The sequence below is a fragment of the Monodelphis domestica genome, chromosome 1 (genome assembly GCF_027887165.1).
Source record: "Monodelphis domestica isolate mMonDom1 chromosome 1, mMonDom1.pri, whole genome shotgun sequence".
NCBI classification, from domain to species: Eukaryota; Metazoa; Chordata; class Mammalia; order Didelphimorphia; family Didelphidae; genus Monodelphis; species Monodelphis domestica.
Window position 1 is genome coordinate 122,489,207 of NC_077227.1, and position 21,407 is coordinate 122,510,613.

Below are 21,407 nucleotides of genomic sequence, written 5' to 3' on the forward strand. Positions count from 1 at the left end.
TGCTTTCAGGCAATGGAGGCCAGGGTAGTAAGTGTTACATATGAAAAACTGAAATACCAATACTTTCCATTACATACCTAAAGGGATATTGTAATTTTCCTTCTTTAGAGGTCCTTAAGCAAAACCTGAATGTAATGATTTTTTCAGGCATGTCACCAGAAGGACTATAAAGATAACATTTGTAAGCCTGCTCTTTTGTATGCATGTGGGTCCTTCTTCTTTGATCTTTTTGGGGTTTAACCCTAGTAGGGGGAAAAAAGCATTTATTAAGCACTTACTAAGTAGCAAACACCATGCTAAACTCTAGGGATACAATAAATACAAAGTTCTAATGGAAGAGACTACATAGTAGGGAAATGATGAACTGGGAGAAACACTTTGTAATGAAAAGTTACAGGGATTGCAAATGGGGACATAGAGGATCATTTTGACATGTCATCAAGACATAATGCTGGTTGATTTGGTCATAGTTCATGGTTCCAGAATTGAAGACAGGTGAAGGAAAATAAAGGCTACATATAGTTGACAAAGAGAATGTGTTTTGAGTAGCTGAATTTAGTGGATATAGCCTTATCTTACGTGTCTCACCTTCATATATTTTGTGCTTCAGACAAACTAGAATTCTCAACATCCTTGGTACATGTTTTCACATTCCCACCCTGATGTTCTCTATGCTCCATCCTCAAAATACTCAAATAGATAAATATAATATAATCCTTCAAGGCTGTTGGTTTTGGATTCTCTTTATTGGTGGAGATTAATTGCCTGCACCCATGAGAAGGGAGGAGCAGAGTTGGTAATCATTGAGAGAGGAGAGATCACTTCACTCTTGCCCAGTTCTTCAGTCTCTGCAATTGCTTTGGACACTTCTTGATTCTAGCTTTGAGATAGAAGATGGATAATACCACCTCCTTATGTCAGGTTGCTGAAGGAAAAATAATATTGAGAAACCAACATCAGAAGAGTTAGCAATCTCCATCGTGCCCCTCTCCCTGGTACGCTACACTAGAGACTTTGAGGAATTTCCCACTGATTGAGATCTAGGGTTTTCTCTTAGTTGTGCTAAGTTACCTCAATCCCAATGGGAGAGCTTCTTTATTCTATATGGTCTGATATATATTCTCCCACATATGCTTTCTTTAATTTCCATTTTGCTATTGACTTGGATGAATGGGATTTCTTTGCTATCTGCTATGTGTGTTTTCATTGTGTAACTGATATTTGATAGGAAAGAAATAAAACCTTGGATAAAAAGTATGGGTCCCTTCTTTACCCATGAATGGAAACAAGAAGTTTAGTTTGAACCTGAAAATCACTGTGTACCATACCCCACTCCAGCTCTGCTGCCTATCAGTCACCCACCTTACTCCCTGTGGGCTCCCATTGGGCTGCTAGACAGAGGGATAGGGGATGTGAAGAAAATGTCATCAGGTACATGGAGAGGGGAAGGGAAGCTGCTCTTCCTGAGCCTCTCTGCCTTTCTAGTAATGAACCTGGTGGGGGGGGGGGAGGTGGCCTTGTGCCCACAGAGAGTGCTGTGCATGCCATCTTTGGCACCCATACCATAGGTCTACCATCACTGCGCTAGACCAACAATTTTTATAGGGAAAGATAGGTGTAATTTGTAATGGTTAAAATTTTTAGCTTCTGGGATTGTTATAATGGAAATTTTTAGCTTTTGGGATTTATGTAATATTGAACAATGGCTGCCAAGGAATTTACTTATGAAATTCCTAAAATGAAACACTCAAGTCAGAATGGAGTTTATGGAGGTTTAATCACACTGGGAGTAGGGAAAGGAGAGGGAGAGAAGGAGAGAAGAGAAAAGGGAAAGGGGCTACTCAACCTCTGACCAAGGCAGAGTGAGTTCTAGGCCCAAAGGGCCAAGGTGGAAAGAATCAGTCCTTAACTCACGTGAGTGATCTGAAGGAAAGCTGTCTGCGGGGGTCCTCTCCCTCCAAGCTCCTAACACCAACTGCCATCTCGCTCTCTCCACAGGAAGTGAGCGAATTCCAGAGGCTGTTCCTTACCTCACTTCCTGTGTCTCACAAGTGCCAATGGTTGGCTCTAGCTTAGCTTAGGACAGCCCAGGTGGGCAGTTAAGTTATTTCTGATTTGTCATTGACTAGCACATGCCCGTGTAGTGTGGGTGTGCACAATTTTTGGGTGCTATACCAAGATGGAGACTTTTAAAATTCACAAATTCTAGCATGAAATTCTGCCTCTGAGGAAAGTAGTCAAGCTTCTGACCCAACCTCCTTCTTAAATTTCTTGAAGGAATTAGTTTCCTTCGGAAAAGAATAGAGGAGACAATATATAATAAGATAGAAATATCTACTTTGCTTCACTTTGAGCCATACAACACCCCATGTTATATTTGGGAGACTGCCTCACTGCATAAGTAATTTCATTTTTTTCAGATGGAATGTCTCAAGAAATAATTATTCTGAGAACCTCGAATAGCAATTTGTTCCTTTCTAACATACTTATCTCTTTTCCCTAAGTCAGTGATTACCAAGCTCACACTTAATCATATTCTTCCCATCCCAGTGATCTTGAACTTTAAGCTGTCATTATTCTATTATTGAATATCATCATTAATAGACTGACCTCTGATCTCACTGCCCACTTGAGTATTCCCATTCCCCTCAACCCAGTACTCTAAAATGTCTCACTATTCATCCCTTTCAATGTGTTCTCTGAAATACATTCGAGGGGAAACAAAACTTACTCTTCTTTTAAATCTTTAACTTTCCTATTTCTTTCATTTTCTAGAAGAAGTTGGTGTGCCTAAAGTCAGGACGATGTGAATTCAAATTTGGCCTCACACACATAGAAGCTATGTGACCACTGTTTACCTCACTTTCTAAATAATCTTTGTAGAGTATATCCTTCATATATTACATATGTCTTTCCAATGAGGATACTTACAAAATAATTAATAGTATCAATGAAAGTCATCTATCTCTCATGAAAATCTGTTTAGCAAATATCCTTCACAATGAATTAGGAAATGTTTTATTTGGGGCATATATTACATTGTAAAGTTATTTGATAGCCTTTTTTCCTTACTTTGTCACTTCAGATGATGGTTAAAATAATATATACTGTCATTACTCATCAAAACCAATGACTAGATCCTGTCACATACATTAGAGTCAAATAGCCCATCCTCTATCTCATTTAGGTTGTCATTTTAAAAGCTTGATACCATGGTGAAGGTTTTGATACATTTCTGTAAGCTATGAATAACCTCAAATGTTAAGCAAAATTCAATGTTAGTGTTGTGAAGACTCTGAGCTCACTTTTCCAATTCCTAATAATTGAAAAAAAAAAAGAAAAGTAGGCAGAAAGAATAAATTTCCACAGTATAAGGGAGAGACGACATCCCTCCCAAACCTACTGCTCTGAGACCTGTGATCAGATGACCAGATGCAGAGATGCAGGCTAACTGTGGGATTCCTGGGAGGGGCCTGCAACCTAGATGGATCACTTCAGATCCACCACGTAAGGTCCAAGGTACTGCCAGCAGCTGGCTTGGAGGAAGAAAGGGGGAAGGGGTTGGAGGAGTGATGGTGGATTTGGTTAGGCATCCTCAGCCTCCTCTGATTTGGTCTCCCGGCAGATTAGCATGTCAGCTCAGCTCAGCTACTCTAATCTAGTATACCAGTAGAGGAGAAAGAAGACCGAAGATTCCCTCCAGGGCAGAGCAGCTTGAAAATGCCAAGAAAGAAAGTGATATCGGCAAGGTGATTGTGTCTCATCCAAAGAATGGATTGACAGTTCAAATTACTCCTTTGCAAGGAAACAAGCTTTATTATAAGAAAATATAGTAACCGTAACTAATATAGTAAGCTAAGGTAGGTAAATAGAGGTAAAGGTGGTAAGCAAAGTTAAATGTGATAAGCAAAGTAGATAGAGGTTTTCAGGATTGCTTTTTATCTTGATTAGCTACTAAGGAGGGGGTCATTGTTTGGGCAGTTGTTGCCTTGTCTTTCCAAGAAACTGATATTATTTTTATCCAGGTTCACTCTTTTTGCTAGGTTGAGGGACAAGGTGGGAGGGAGCAAACTGATATGTAAATGAGATGCTAATTATATGTTAAAGAATCTGGGGCAAATTTAGGTCAAATTTTTCTGCCCCAGGATTTAAGGAAGGCAGTTTGTGGAAATTGAGTATTGTTTGAAATTAATCTTGTGTGACTGGGAAACTTGAACCACCTATACTTGTTGTACAGAGATCCCAACCAAGGACCTAGATTAATTTTCTCATTATTGTAAATCTAAGCCACTCATATGTCTTATCTGAAAGGTAACCTTATACTAATCAACTAGTTATTGTTTATATGTTCTTTTGATTGTTTACAGCTACTTGTTTGTGGGACATTTCAGCCCACATTGGAAGGAAGGAAGGAAGGAAGGAACGAAGGAAAGAAGGAAGGAAGGAAAGAAGGAAGGAAGGAAAGAAGGAAGGAAGGAAGGAGAGGAAGGAAGGAAGGAAAGAAGGAAGGAAGGAAGGAAGGAAGGAAGGAAGGAAGGAAGGAAGGAAGGAAGGAAGGAAGGAAAAAGAATAAGAACCTGTTATTAAGCTTTGCATAGGGGAAAGAGGAGAGCAACAGGACAAAGCAGGTTATTTGCCTCAGACAAAAACAGCTTAAGCACTAATTCAACTAGAATTTTTGGAAGAGATGAAATAAGAAAGAGCAAAGTCAATCCTGTAATTAAACGAGGAAAGAAAGAGAGAGCAGAACAAAACCACACTTAATTATTCATCATTGCCATACAGAAAAGAAAACAAGAGCATTGTAAAAGGTATAGATACTATTCTCATAGCCACTGGGAGAAAGAGAGAGAAGGAGGAAAAGGAGAGAGAAAGAAGAGGAGAGAAAGGAGGGGAGCAGGAATGAGAGAGAGGGAGGAAAAGAGAGGAAGAAGAATTAAGAATACAATAAAAGAGTATATATGGCCTCTGCTCTCCCCACCTGGAGGAAAAAGAGACAGGAGCAAAGATCAAAGGCCAGAAGATCTCTCTCCTGAAGACACCTACTGTGCTATACTTTTAATCAAATCAGTTCAAATGTTAAGATCCATATCTTTTGCCTAGAATCTTTCTCTGGAATGAGGCAATCATCTTACCTCCTATATTCAAGTTCTGCCATATTCCAAGATTAAAAAAAAAAAATTAGTGCATTTTGTCTCTCCCTACCCTCTCTTCTTTTCCAAAGAAAGAATCAGGCTTGAAGCAAGGTGATAAGAGTTCTTCCCTATTTGTTACAGAAATCTGTCTCCTCAAACTATTATTTACTAGGGGCCATTCTTTCCTATTGTGTGGACTGGTATTCTGTCCCTTTCTATCACAAATCTAAAAAGGAAGAGGATAACTTGATAATAGTTGTTAATTACAATATTCATGAGGATGGTTGAGGAGGTAGTATCTTAACAGTAAGTTAAAGAGCAGTAGATTTTGCCAATTACAAAAGAAATATTTACAGAATATTATCAGAGAACTCTAAGATTCAAACCTTCTAGTTACATGCTATACTAATATATATTCACTTGCTGGGGCAGTGATCAGTTATGCAATTTGTTTTAGTTACTTTGTTTACTATTATTCCTATTTGTTTTATCCCCAGTGCTTGCATATAAATATTGTTGAATTTAATTGAATTGCCTTTGGCCTAAGAAAAAATGAAAGTAAAGAAAAGAAAGCAAGAGTTACAACAAGGAAGATGATATCTGTCAATCTGTCACCTATAATTCCATTCCACAGTCATAAATATTTTCTTAATAGTACTCATGTATCAATGGGAATAGAGATATATTTGTTTTGCAACTAGCAAAGAACAAAAATATTCTTTTAAAAATTTACTTGGTACCCTCATATTCCAAGTACAAAAATTTATAAATTACACAGTAATCTTTTTAGCTATTTTAGCAGTTACACTACTAGGCAGGAATACATGAAAATAAAAGATAATATTGAAGTTACTGCTTCTGGGTCAAAACCAGATGTCTTTAATTACCCTCCTTGTCAGAAGTTAATCATCTGCAAACTGCTAACAGAAGTTCCTAGTCATTCTTAAGGGTAAAAGCATTTTGCCCTCTTTTGGTGTTTTGACAAAAAAGAAAAAAAGAAACACGTCCCTGTAAAAGTAAGCTCAAAGATCTTTCCAGTTTTTCTGGCTATATTTGCATATGAAAAGCTAAGAATGTGGCTGGACAGGTTGAGGAGCCCCTGACTTTGCCCTCTTGTCTTAGCTTAGTCACTGACTTTTCTCCACCCACTTAAGAACATGGGACAATGAAAAAGTTTTGGAGTTTGAGAACTGAGGAACTCTGATCTTCTGAACTTCTTGGTGGTTATAGGATGACTAACCTTTACATCCATAATGGCAAGGATAGCCCAAGTTTCACATGTTCAAATTAGAATGCTCAACATTCTCTAACAGAAAGACCCAAGACCTTGGAGTAGAAAGTTTTGTACTAAAAAGAGCATTTACTCTCTTTCTTCTAAAGAACTTAGATTTACAAAAAATCAAGCCATTCCCCAATTGACAAATGGTCAAGGGATATGAATAGGCAGTTTTCAGATAAAGAAATCAAAACCATCAATAAGTACATGAAAAAGTATTCTAAATCCCCAAATCAAAACAACTCCGAGGTACTGCTTCACACCTAGCAGATTGGCCAATATGTCAGCAAAGGAAAATAAAAGTTGGAGGGGATGTGGCAAAAGTGGGATGCATTTAATGCATTGCTGGTAGGGTTGTGAATTGATCCAACCATTCTGGAAGGCAATTTGGAATTACACCCAAAGAACGTTAAAAGATTGCATGCCCTTTGATACAGCCATACCACTGCTAAGTTTGCACCCCCAAAGAGATAATAAGGAAAAATACTTGCACAAAAATATTTATAGCTTCACTTTTTATACTGACCAAAATTGGAAAACGAGGTGATGTCCCTTGATTGGGGAATGGCTAAACAAACTGTGATATCTAATAGTGATGGAATACTATTGTGCTGTATGGAATGATGAACTGGAGTTCATGTGAACTGGAAAGACCTCCAGGAATTGATGCAGAGCAAAATGAGCAGAAGGAGGAGAACATTTACACAGAAACTGAAACACTGTGGCACAATCAAATGTAACAGCCTTTTCTATTAGCAGCAATGCTAGTATCCAGGACAATTCTGAGGGATTTAATGAGAAAAAAATGCTCTCCACATCCAGAGAAAGAACTGTGGGAGTAGAAACACAGGAGAAAAACATATAATTGGTCACATGATTTGATGGGTATATGATTGGGGATTTTGGCTTTAAATGATCACTCTATTGCAAATATGAATAATATGGAAATGGATTTTGAACAATGATACATGTATAACCCAGTGGAATTGCTCATCAGCTCCAGGAACAGGGAGGGAAGAAGGGAAGGAAAGAACATAAATCATGTAACCATGTTCTAAATAAATAAATTTAATTTTGAAAAACAAATAAAAAACTTACAGCCCAAAGTTAAGAATATACTGCTGGGGAGCATAGTCAGAATTCTGAATTCTGAAGGGAATGAGTGATGATTCTATACAGAAAAGAAAAGCCAAGAAATATTTTTCTTGGGGATATTGTTGGTCTTAAGGCAAAGATTACTAGTTTTCTAAAAAGCTAAAAGGTAGCCGGACTTTGGCTTTGGGGAAACGATATGGTACAATGGAAAGAGTATCAAATTTGGAGTACTGGCCCTGGAGTCAAAGCATCTCTGTGAGAAGACCATTCTTTTATTATCTGAAAGCCTCAGGTTTTTTATCTCTAGAATGAGAAGGTTGGGCCAGATCACCTTCAAGGACCATTCCATTTCTAAATATATGATCCTGAATTCTTCAAGAGTATTGTAGACTTAGCCCCATAGTCAAAGATTGAAGCTGAAGCAGATCACAGAGACCCATTGGAAGCCAGACAAGTAGGAGCAACAGGAAGCATTAACAGACCTACCATGCCTGACATGTGAATTGCCCCTCTGTGCATGTACTCTGGTCATGCATGTGTGGTTTCTCTGTGTGTATGTACTTTTTCCCCCTAGTTGATATGAGTGAATGAATGAATGAATTGAATGAATGACTCAGTGAACAAATGAATGAAAAAAACATTTATTAAGTACTTAATGTTAAATACTAAATGCTGAGAATACACAGAAAATCAAGACAGGCCCTGATCTCAAGGAGTTCATACCCTAATTAGAAAAGAAAAAACAACACATAAAAAAAGAGTTAATTAGCAAGGCCCATGGAAAAGAAAGGAAAGGCCTGGAAGTCTTAATTGTTCAGTGACAGGGTGAATGGTAAGGCTCAGAGATTCCTAAAATGGCAGATCTGGGAGTTCTAGAAAATGTTGAGATAGAATAAATGATAAGGACTTGTGGTCTTCCATCTCATTGGAAGGGTCTGAACTGACAATGCCTACATCAAACAAGCAGTGTGAGCAGTAATGTCACTTTTCCTTCCTGGCCACTTGTCTATCTGGCTCAATGGGGTATGGGGGTTTGGGGTCAGGAGAAGGCAAAAAGGAAGTCAAAGAAGAAGAGTACCACATTCCTACTCTTGGTTGTCCCATTAGATTTGGATTACCAAGGAATCAAAACAAGATATAAGGAAGGCAAAGGGAAAGGTTTTCCCATACCAGGGCCCAAACAGGATCCCAATAGCAAAGGAAAAATAAGGGATATATGTATTTGTGAGAGAATGTATACTAAGTTTATAGAAGAAATTTTTATTGCTATATTTCTTATTACAACATTTTATTAAGTACCTTTTCTTTGAACTAAGTGCATCCAAACTTTTTCTTTTTTAAACCCTTACCTTCTGTCTTGGAGTCAATACTGTGTATTGGCTCCAAGGCAGAAGAGTGGTAAGGGCTAGGCAATGGGGGTCAAGTGACTTGCCCAGGGTCACACAGCTAGGAAGTGGCTGAGGCCGGATTTGAACCTAGGACCTCCCGTCTCTAGGCCTGGTTCTCAATCCATTGAGCTACCCAGCTGCCCCCATGCATCCTAATTATTAAAGATAAGCATCAGTGGAAGTTTGTGAATTCTGGTTTTAGGAAATACAGACCCCACAGAGTATGATAACCCTATGGCTACCATAAGGTAGAGCCCTATAACTTTAAAGGGTAAGACAGGTACTATATCACTTATACTGGAAAATTCTGCTATCCTTCCTTTAAAAAAATCACTAATAGACTAAAAATAACTGCTTAATGATATGAATTATTTCTAAATCAGCCATCTATATTATCAGATCATCAACTAGTTAGGAAAAAGTTAAAATAAATATCAAACAGAAAGGATAAAGATGTTATTACGAGTAAGCATAGTACTATACTTCTAATAAAACCTATACCAAACAAGCTACTGATGTTGAAAAATGGGACATTGATAAAGAAAAAAAAATAACTATTATCTTTACTACAGAAGTTTAGCCATTGTAAAGCAACCACCACAGCAAAGAGGTAAAAAGAACCCAGAAAACACTTTAGCTAAAAAATCCTAGTCTAAAGTTCAAATGGAAAACAAGTAATAATGGTTTTAAATAGTGATTCTTAAACTTTTCCACAGTGGTAAAATCCTTCAATGTAAATAAAACTTAGAATACTTTAAATAAAATCTTCTAAAATTATTTATTTTATGTTTATTTATTTATTTGTTTGTTTTTTAATTTAAAAACCCTTAACTTCTGTCTTGGAACCAATACTGTGTATTGGTTCCAAGACAGAAGAGTGGTAAGGGCTAGGCAATGGGGGTTAAGTGACTTGTCCAGGATCACACAGCTGGGAAGTGTCTGAGGCCAAATTTGAACTTAGGACCTTTTGTCTCTAGGCTTGGCTCTTGATCCAGTGAGCTACCCAGCTGCTCCCTGATGTTTATTTACAAATAACTTAAAGTTCTTAAAAAGATAAATAAACCAAAAAAGATTGCTTCAAGGTTCCTTGTAGCACAGTTCTAGAAAAATGGATTTAAATACAAGCTCCTTTGTAATAGTTTACAGAAGGAAAAAGATGAAAAAGAAGAAGAAAAAAGCAATGTTATTAAATAAGCAGCAAATATTAGTTTAGACAAAAGTAATTTGAGTTTGAATAAAGTTTGGCATGCCACTCAATTAAACCCATTCACTACAAGAACATTTTTAGATTAAAATAGAGGAACAACTAAGGGACAAGAGATAGAATAAATCTGCCAGCATTTCCATAGTGATTTATTTTAAGAATCTATCACAGAAGAACCACAACGTTTGGACTTTTACATCTTATTCCCTGATATGTCATATTGAAGAAGCAGAAATGGCACTTAAGAAAATTAAGTTGGGATGACTAACTGGACCAGACTAAGTAAATAGAACAAATTTATTTTGGAAGCAACATATTTTTTGATAGCATTGAGGTAATGATTTTTAAAATTAAAAATAATTTTTTGTTACATTTGAGTTCCAAGCTGTTTTCCTCCCTCCCTCCCAACCCCACAGGAGAGAAGGGTTTGTTATTTAAAGGGGAAGATACTGAATGATTGAGAAGATATTCCATATTGTATCATTTCTGGAAAAGGACAACCAAAAAGGAGACCATAAACTACTAACTTATTTGCCTATATCCTCATCCCCATTGGAAGGATATATGGCTGGTGAGATACTGCAGATGCTACTATTTGGAGGTGATAGTATGCTGATTTAATAAAGGCCATCTGTGATGAAAGCTAGGACCATTCAAAAGGAAAGATGCTTAAACATCTTCCCAGGACAAAACAAATGACTAAAAATCCATATTGCCCAAACTGTCAAATGCATCTCTTTGGAAAGACAACTCATTGGCTTAGTCCCTTAGTATCTTGTCTGGGCATTTGCAGATAGACCTGGAATTGAATAAGAGAGCATGTTGAATTACATTGTGGAAAGAGTGCAATGTTTTCTGTGAGTCTCAAGCTACTCTCTAAGCACACAAAGTCCATATTGCGCACAAAACCCATATTTTTTTTTTATACCAGTGATTCAAATCATGTAATACCCATCTCCAAAGAATCCAAACGTAGGCTATAATGATTTGTAGGTGAAAAATAGTAAGAAATATATCATCATGAAAATAAAGTATATCAGTCATAAAATAAGAGCAAAGGATTATAGATGGATAGTCCCCATACTCTATACTGGTAACCATATGGTACTGAAAGACTCAGAGGAAGACTTCCAACACACTATATAGATCTTTCTGGAGGATACATGAAAGACATGGGCAAGAATTAGAGAGGATGAGAAGGCATAAATAAGTTGTTATCTGTACATTTGGGGGGTGGGCTACATTATTAAGATTACAGATTTATTTAAGTTTTAAATTATTTTTTCCATTTTTCAGATGTGAATATTTTCTAAATATTCTTTGTATTTCATGGTGAGTAGAGGATATATTTATCTTGCTGTTATTGACAAGAAAGAATACTTCTTGGAAATTTGGTACCATGTGCAGAATGATCAGTTGTACAAGTCTTCATGTATGTTAATGGAAAGAGAGGTGCCTATAATAACACTGCTAGCAGAAATATGTAAAAATACAGGATAATGAAAGTATTCCTTTTGGGCCAGGACTATGTTTTTAATAACCCACTTTGTCAGGAGCTAACCATTTGCAGAGATTATTGAGCAATCCTTGAGAGATGTTTATATTCATGCTTAGGGGTAAAAGTATTTTCCTCTCATTGTCATTTTTTTCCTTGTCTTTTTTTTTCACGAAGAAAAAGAAAACAAATGTCACTTTTCATCTTGAAAATGCTAAAGAAAAGACTCCTTTCCTTGCTTAACATGCTCTATCTACAACATCTGTTTGTAGATATGAGGTAACTTGGAGAAAATGTGCTTCCTGGGAAAAGACAGCTTTGGAAAGATACAAAAAGATTTTGGTAATTTCGTTAGAATCTATTAAATGTCCATTAATTTCTTGAATGGCTTTTGTGACCTGCTAGCCCATTCTGATTCCATCATTTCCACTCTGCACCCCTCTTGTCAACCTGTCTTCTCCCTTGTCTCCCCCATCTCCCACGCCCAACACCTATGGTTTTCTGAGGCTTAGTTCTTAGTCTTCTAAGTTTCTCTATTGAAGACTACCCGTCTACACCTATGGTTTCAAGTATAATGATCATAATAAAAAAATTAATCAATGTGAATTACCTATCATATATCAATATAAGAATCTGCTCTTAAATTATTTAAATAATAACTGATGTGGAAATAGATTCCACTCCCTTTCCCAAGGACCTTACTCACTCTTGTGTTGGGGGTTTACCACATGATGACTATCCCAGGTTCAAGGTTCTCTGTTGGTCTGCACTTCTAAAAATGTAATTTATGAATCCCTAGTAATATAGTCACCTTTTTTAATAGTTAGTGTAAGAAAGAGAAACCTGGAAACTTTGGGAATAAGCCTGGAAGAGCTGCAAGAATCACACAAGCAGTGAAGGGGGGATGAGCAGAAAGGAACTTGGAACCTTGGAGGAAGAGAAAAAACTGATTCAGGCAGTTGAAATAGACTCTTGGCGGAGAGCACCTGAGCAGAGGTTTTTATTTTGGCTCCAACTGAATCTCAAAGTCAGTGATTTTTCTCTCCCTGAATTCCTGATCCCAGATCCTCCCAAACCCCAGCCAGTGGACAAGGATTTTCAGAGACAAGCAGTTCACGAGAATATCTCCACAACTTCCTTTGGACTTTGAACCTGGGGACATTTGCTGTGCCAGCCAAGAAACCAGGGTTTCTCTACTCTGAACCCCTCAGGGGTTCAGGTTATTAGACCAGAACTGTATAATTTTGGTGGGGGTAAGGGGGTAGGCAGGAGGGCATTTTAACAAATGTGACAATTTTAACAAATAGAGCTTTTTTAAAATAGGTGGTTCTTCATTTAACAAAAAAAAAAAAATCAGGACTCATGGATGCTCAGAAACAAGGATGTATGGGAATTAGTGAATGAACCAGAAATGGCTTTTCATGACAAAAACTTCCTCTTTTCTGTTTCTCCTCCCTTTTCTCTGCCTCCAATACTGATAGAATCTTTGCTTTCCTTCCCACAACAATGATTGAAAATCCTCCAATTCTGATTAAGGAATAAGATGTAAATTCTATACATGGAGTGACTATTCTGACGAAGAGTAGTAGTGGGTAGTGAATTCTTTCCAGAAACATAATAAACTCATTAGTTAGTATTTGAGGCTTCAATGAAATTCCAAATTGGAGTCACCCAGAAGATCTTTTTCTAATCATTTACTACATGTGAGGCACTGTGATAAGTGCTGGAGATAGAGGACAAGAGATAGGCAGTCCATCTTGCCAAGAAAGCTGACATTCTAATAGAAAACTGGACAAGGCCTTGAATGTTAGCTTAAGGAGTTTGAACGTCATCCTTTATACCACCGGGAATTATTGATGATTTTTTGGAGCAGAGTAGTGATACTTGATGATGGAGTGAATAGAGTGCTGGACCTAAAGTTAGGAAACTTATCATGCTGAATTTAAATCTGACTTCAGACAATTTACTAGCTATCTAGTAGGCAAACCTATGCAAGTCACCTACCACCTTTTCCTCAGTTTCATTAACAGTAAGACAACGTGAGAAGGAAATGGCAAATGAATCCAGTATCTTTATCTAGTAAACCCCAAATGGAGTCATGAGGAGTCAGACATGACTGAATTGACAACAACAATTAAGTAACATGATCAGAGGACCGAAAGGCATAGAATAAGATATTGCGGAAAGCAAGGGAACTAGGTCTACAACAAAGAATCAACTACCCAGCAAAACTGACTATATTCTTACAGGGGAACATATGGCCATTCAACAAAATAGAAGAATTCCAAGAATTTGTAAAGGAAACAAAAGACCTGAACAGAAAATTTAATGTCCAAGCACAGAACTCAAGAGAACCATTGAAAGGTAATTAAAAAAGAGGGAAAAATGAAAAACAAAACAAAAACAACAACAAAAAACCAACAACTTTTTTTTAAGTGACTCAATAAGTTAAAATATGTATCCCTATAAGAAAAGAGCTCATTGGTAACTCGTAAAAATTGTTATTATCACCCAGGCATCTAAAAGAATTACACTTAGAGGGAACAGTGACAAAATGTATAGGATGAAATAACAAGACATAAATAGGTATATATATGCATGCATAAATACATATACGTATACATATATAAAACTAGAGCTAAAAAAGAGATTAATGCTAAAAGAAATGGGAAAAGAAACAAATGGGGGTAAATTTATATGTCACAAAGAAGCTCACGGAGTGAGGGGGGGAGAACATGAATACACTGGAAGGGCAAAGAGGTTGAAGATAGGAAATACTCAATTCTTACATGCATTGAAATTGGCCCAAAGAGGGAAGGACAATCCAATCCACTGGGGCAGAGAATAGATTCGCACCCTATAGGGGAGTAGAAGGGTAACAAATGGACTGGTGGGGAGGGAAGCGCTTTAAGGGAGGGAGAGGGTGGGGGTAATTTTAAAAAGATTGCAAAGAAAATAGGGGGGAGGGAATAAGAATGGAGGGGGTAAAAAGGGAAGTAAAATAAGGGTGGGAACTAGGGGGACTGATTAAAAAAAAGCATTGGTGTAGAAGGAAATAGTGAAAGAAGAAAAGGCAGGACCAGGAGTAGAAATCAAAATGCTGGGAAATATACAGCTGGTAATCATAACTGAATGGAATGAACTCATCCATAAAACGCAAGCGAATAGCAGAGTGGATTAGAATCCAAAACCCTACCCTATGCTGTCTAAAAAAAACACACATGAGGAAGGTAGATACGCATAGGGTGAAAGTAAGAGAATGGAGCCAAATCTCTTGGGCATCAACTGATAAAAAGAAGGCAGGAGTCACAATCATGATATCTGACAAACCCAAAGTAAAAATAAATCTAGTAAAAAGAGATAGGGAAGGTAATTACATCCTGATAAAAGGCAGTACAGACAATGAGGAAACATCAGTACTCAACATGTATGCACCAAATGGCATAGCATCCAAATTTCTAAAGGAGAAACTAGTGGAGCTCAAGGATGAAATAGATAGAAAAACTATACTAGTGGGAGACCTGAACCTTCCTCTATCCAAACTAGATAAATCAAACCAAAAAATAAATAATAAAGAGGTAAGAGAAGTGAATGAAATCTTAGAAAGATTAGAGTTAGTAGATATGTGAAGAAAAATAGATAGGGACAGAAAAGGAATACACCTTCTTTTCAGCAGCACATGGTACATTCACAAAAATTGACCATATATTAGGACATAAAAACATTGCAAACAAGTACAAAAGAGCAGAAATAATAAATGCAACCTTCTCAGATCACAATGCGATGAAAATAATAATTAGTAAGGGTACATGGAGAGGTGAATCAAAAATTAATTGGAAATTAAACAATACGATTCTATAACACTGGTTAGTCAAAGAACAAATCATAGAAACAATAATTTCATTGAAGAAAATGACAATGATGAGACATCTTTTCAAAACCTGTGGGATGCAGCCAAAGCAGCACTCAGGGGGAAATTTATATCCTTGAGTTCATATATTAACAAATTAGGGAGGACAGAGATCAATGGATTGGGCATGCAAATTAAAAAAAAAAAAAACTAGAAAGTGAACAAATGAAAAATCCTCAGATGAAGACTAAATTAGAGATCCTAAAAATCAAAGGAGAAATTAATAAAATTGAAAGTCAAAGAACTATTGATTTAATAAATAAGACTAGAAGCTGGTGATTTGAAAAAACAAATAAAATAGACAAAGTACTGGTCAGTCTAATTTAAAAAAATTAAAAAGATTAAAAGGGGACCACATCTCTAATGAAGAGGAAATTAAGGCAATCATTAAAAACTATTATGCCCAATTATATGGCAACAAATATGGCAATCTAGGTGATATGGACAAATACTTACAAAAATATAAATTGCCTAGACTAACAGAGGAAGAAATAGATTACCTAAGCAACCCCATATCAGAAAAAGAAACTGAACAAGCCATCAAAGAACTCCCTAAGAAAAAATCCCCAGGTCCAGATGGATTCACAAATGAATTCTATCAAACATTCAAAGAACAACTAATCCCAATATTACACAAACTATTTGACAGAAAAAACAAAGAAGCAGTGCTACCAAATTTATTTTACAACATAAATATGGTACTGGTCCCCAAACCAGGCAGGTCAAAAACAGAGAAAAAAAAACTACAGAGAAAAAAAATCTCCCTAATGAATATAGATGCAAAAATCTTAAATAGGATATTAGCAAAAAGACTCCAGTGATCACAAGGGTTATTCACTATGACCAGGTAGGATTCCTACCAGGAATGCAAGGATGGTTCAATATTAGGAAAACCACCCCCATAATTGACCATATTAACAAGCAAACTCACAAAAATCACATGATTATCTCAATAGATGCAGAAAAAGCATTTGATAAAATCCAACACCCATTCCTATTGAAAACACTAGAAAGTATAGGAATAGAAGGGTCTTTCCTAAAAATAGTAAACAGTATATATCTGAAACTATCAGCAAACATCATTTGCAATGGGGATAAACTAGAAGCCTTCCCAATCAGATCAGAAGTGAAACAAGGATGCCCATTATCACCTCTATTATTTAACATTGCACTAGGAATACTAGTAGTAGTAAGTAGAGAAGAAAAAGACATTGAAGGTATTAAAATTGATATGATGGTCTACTTAAAGAATCCTACAGAATCAACCAAAAAGCTAGTCGAAATACTCAACAACTTTAGCAAAGTCGCAGGATACAAAATAAACCTTCATAAGTCATCAGCATTTCGATATATCTCCAACACATCTCAGCAGCAAGAATTAGAAAGAGAAATTCCATTTAAAACCACCCTAGACAATATAAAACACTTAGGAATCTATCTGCCAAGACAAACACAGGAACTCTATGAACACAACTGAAAAACACCCTCCACACAATTAAAACTAGATCTAAACAATTGGAAAAACATTGATTGATCATGGGTAGGATGAGCTAACATAATAAAAATGACAATCCTGCCAAATTAATTTACTTACTTAGTACCATACCCGTTGAACTACCGAAAAAATTTTACTGAATTAGAAAAAAAATAACAAAGTTCATTTGGAAGAACAAAAGGTCAGGGATATCCAGGGAAATCATGAAAAAAAATGCAAAGGAAGGAGGACTTGCAGTTCCATGTCTCGAACTATACTATAAAGCAGTGGTCATCAAAACAATTTGGTACTGGCTAAGATAGAGAAAGGAAGATCAGTGGAATAGACTAGGGGTAAATGACCTCAGCAAGACAGTCTAAGATAAGCTCAAGGACCAAAACCAACTCTTTGATAAAAAGAAAATCTGCTGGGAAAATTGGAAGACTGTATGGGAGACATTAGCTTTGGATCAGCATCTCACACCCTACACCAAGATACACTCACAATGGGTGAATGACCTGAATATAAAGAAGGAAACTATAAGCAAATTAGGTGAACACAGAATACTATACTTGTCAGATCTTTGAGAAAGTAAAGACTTAAACCAAGCAAGAGCTAGAAAAAATTCACAAAATGTAAATTCAATAATTTTGATTACATCAAATTAAAAAGGTTTTGTTCAAACAAAACTAATGCATCCATTATCAGAAGGGAAGCAACAAGCTGGGAAACAATCTTCATTACAAAAACGTCTGACAAAGGTCTAATTATTCAAATTGATGAAGAGCTAAACCAATTGTACCAAAAATCAAGCCATTCTCCAATCGATAAATAGGCAAGGGACATGACTAGGAAATTTTCAGTTAAAGAAATCAAAACTATTAATAAGCACATGAAAAAGTGCTCTAAATCTCTAATAATCAGAGAAATGCAAATCAAAGCATCTCTGAGGTATCACTTCACACCTAGCAGATTGGCTAACATGACAACAAAGGAAAGTAATGAATTCTGGAGGGGATGTGGCAAAGTTGGGACATTAATGCATTGCTGGTGGAGTTGTGAATTGATCCAACCATTCTGGAGGGCAATTTAGAACTATGCCCAAAGGGCGCTAAGAGACTGTCTGCCCTATGATCCGGCCATAGCATTGCTGGGTTTGTACCCCAAAGAGATAATAAGGAAAAAGACATGTACAAAAATATTCATAGCTGTGCTCCTTGTGGTGGCCAAAAATTGGAAAATGAGGGGATGCCCTTCAATTGGGGAATGGCTGAACAAATTGTGGTATATGTTGGTGATGGAATACTATTGTGCTCAAAGGAATAATAAATTGGAGGAATTCCATGGGGACTGGAACAACCTCCAGGAATTGATGCAGAGTGAGAGGAGCAGAAAAAGGAAAACTTTGTACACAGAGAATGATACACTGTGGTGCAATCGAATATAATGATGATGATCAGTGATGAAGTGAAGGTCAAATGTGAGCTTCCCTTCAGGGCCAGGCTTAAGGAAGCTAAGGAGACTCTAATTATGAACATGAAATATTTCTTGAAATATATAAGGATAAATCAAGGATTTCTAATTCTAAGGGATTCTAAAGCCACCCAAATGAACTCCCAGGTTCCTCAAGGAACTGTTTCTCCTGTGTTTCATAGGCTACACTAATCCTCCCTGATCTGACTAACTCAAATTTATACTATCTAAATAAAACCTACCGCTATTATCTTTCTAAATCTTAACTTTGCCTTCAGATGATGAAATAGCAAAGGCTAGATGCTTGAGTCTCAACAAGAATCAAGTTAGGACTCTGAGCCTTAACAGACTGGGAGTTCAAACCAAGGACCAGGTTTTTCTTTGGTTTTCTCAGAGTTAAAAAAAATCTACAAAAAACACAATAGATATTCAATAGTGCTTCCCAAGCTGGGAAAGGAAAACACTGAGCTCCTTCAGGTCTTTTCCCTCAGACAGAGAGAGAGAGAGAGAGAGAGAGACAGAGGCAAAGATGTTACCTCCTCCAGCCCTGAGAGTGTGTCTCTGCCAACTGCCAGAGAGAATAATTGACACGGAAAAATGGTTATAACTGTCAGCAGTTGAAATGAACACGCTCTCTCAGCTCTGCTTCCAGCTCCAGTTCTTTCCTCAAGCCATCCACTTTACTTTTTATCTCTAAACTAACAAAACAACATTATTTTCTAATGTCACCCTTACAATTCCCAAAATTGCTCTCTAGAGCTCTACTCCTGTATTTTTTTGTTGTTTTTTTTTCTGTTTTTTTTTAATGATTTTTTTTTTTGCTTATTTGTTTTTCCTTTTCCATAGGTAGCTCTCTGGTCCATCCTCTTCTTGTTACCTGATCAGTGTGTAACTTAGCTGGTCCTGGGGCTTCTCAGCCATAAATTCTGCACAGGATGGATCCTCCCCCTGAATGGAGGCCTAGAGCCTAGGCAAGGTGGAAGGGCATGAGCTCCCTCAGGAATGAGGGCTCAGTGGACAGATGGTGACAGCGCTGGGCTGGTTGTCTTCATGGATAAGGCCAGGAGAGAAGAAAGGCCTGAGAGGACCTTGGAAGGTGACTGGGGGAAAGGCGTAGATCAGGCAGCCCTGGGTCACATTGTAAAATGAGAGGTGTCCCCCTTCGTAGTGGAGGAAAATGCCCAGCCTGTGCAGGGTTCCTGTGTCTTCAGGGCCTTCCAAGGCATGAGGGATCCACAGTTGAAATCGTTCTCCCATGTTGAGGCAGGCGAGGGAGAGCGGGTCCCCGTGGACTCGTCCCTGGTCGTTTCCTGGCCCTGGACAGATGCCGACTTCCCACTCGGTCTTGCTTCCTACCTCCACCTCCCAATAATGGCTCCCCGAGGTGAAGCTCTGAGCACCCAGCACAATAAGAGGACGCTCGGCCTCTCCTTGCAGGTTGTTCAGTAGATCCCACCAATGGCTAGCAAGCCTCACGCTCTTCAGATCTTCAGAAACAATGACACTGGCATGGGCTGTTCTCGGATCCAGACTGATGTGGCTCTGGAAGGCCAGTAGCAGCTCCCTCATTCCAGTGTTTCCACACAGAGTCCAGCGTAGGGCAGCAGGCTGAGGACAGCAAAGCAGCAGCTCCCGACTCCTTTGCAAAGTGCTCTTCCCAGCCAGGAGCATGTCCAGCAGGGGCTGCTCCAAAGTCTTCTCGAGCTCCTCAGTGATCTTCTCGAGGCTGCGCACATAGCGGGAGATTCTGGCCTCGCTGGCCCTTGATTGCTTCATATTCTTTCGCTTTTCCTTGATCAGGAGATCCTGTTGTTTCTTCTCTGTCCAGCCAAGGTGGGTCTTGATGTATTCGGGCAGGATGACCTGCTTCAGAATGGCGGCCTCCCTGCGGCACCTCAGCCTCCTGGCTCTCTCCTGCTCCAGCAGCACGTGGGCCTCTCTCTCCTGGGCCCAGGCCTGGCCCAGGGCTTCCTGCAGCTGGCCCTTGAATGTCTCCGCAGACTCTTCCAGGGGATACACACGATGACCTTCGTGCTCGTGGGGGAGTAAGCAGGAGACACACAGGGGGCTGAAGTCATCTTCACAGAAGAGCTTCTGAACGGCTTGGTGTTGGCCACACCTGGCCTGGCCAGTCACGTCTCTGGGTCTGGGAAGTTGCCGCTGCCTGCTCATGCTGGAGGCCAGGGCCTCCAGGACTCGGGTGGGCTCTAAGGCTCTGGGCTGACTGCTAGCCCTGCACAGCGGGCACGTCCATTGGACTTGGGCTTCCTGCCAGCTCCGAAGGACACACTCTTGGCAGAAGCTGTGCCCACAGTCAAGGGTCACTGGCTGGCTGAAGAGATCCAAGCAAATGGAACAGGTCACTTCTGACCTGAGCTTCTCAGTCATCTCACTGACATCCATCTCTCTGGGACTTGATTTCTCCCTGACTTGGAAAGACTCTCTCTCTCTCTCCTTTTCTCTCTCTCTCTCTCTCTCTCCTTTTCTCTCTCTCTCTCTCTCTCTTCTTTTCTCTCTCTCTCTCTCTCTCTCCCTCTCTCTCTCTCCCTCTCCCTCTCTCTCCCTCTCTCTCCCTCTCTCTCCTTCTCTCTCTCCTCTCTCTCCTTTTCTCTCTCTCTCTCTCTCTCTCTCTCTCTCTCTCTCTCTCTCTCTCTCTCTCTCTCTCTCTCTCTCTCTCCTTCTCTCTCTCCTCTCTCTCTGTCTCTCTCTTCAGAGGCTCCAGCTCCTAAGTGAGCAGCTCTCAGGTAAGTAATACCTTGCCCTGCATCCCTTTTTATAGCCCCCGAGTTCACACCAAGAGGGGCTTGACACCTGGGTTCACACCAAGAAGGGCTTGACACCTGAGTTCACACCAAAGGGGGCTTGACACCTGGGTTCACACCAAGAGGGGCTTTGACACCTGGGTTCACACCAAGAGGGACTTGACACCTGAGTTCACACCAAAGGGGGCTTGACAC

At 38.7% G+C, this 21,407-nt stretch overlaps 1 protein-coding gene and 1 long non-coding RNA gene across 2 annotated transcripts; both read right to left on the minus strand.

The window, feature by feature from the left end:
* Nucleotides 1–727: 727 nt before the first annotated feature.
* On the minus strand, nucleotides 728–2,126 carry LOC103094646 (uncharacterized). Its single transcript, XR_460449.2, has 2 exons — nucleotides 1,915–2,126; nucleotides 728–925 (listed from the first exon to the last, which is right to left on the minus strand). It is a non-coding gene; the product is annotated as an uncharacterized LOC103094646 (long non-coding RNA).
* Nucleotides 2,127–19,356: 17,230 nt separating this feature from the next.
* Nucleotides 19,357–20,901, minus strand: LOC100013488 (probable E3 ubiquitin-protein ligase TRIML1). Its single transcript, XM_056815551.1, has one exon. The coding sequence runs from the start codon at nucleotides 20,851–20,853 to the stop codon at nucleotides 19,447–19,449; it is 1,407 nt and encodes a 468-aa protein (XP_056671529.1). The 5' UTR covers nucleotides 20,854–20,901; the 3' UTR covers nucleotides 19,357–19,446.
* Between the last annotated feature and the right edge of the window lie 506 nt (nucleotides 20,902–21,407).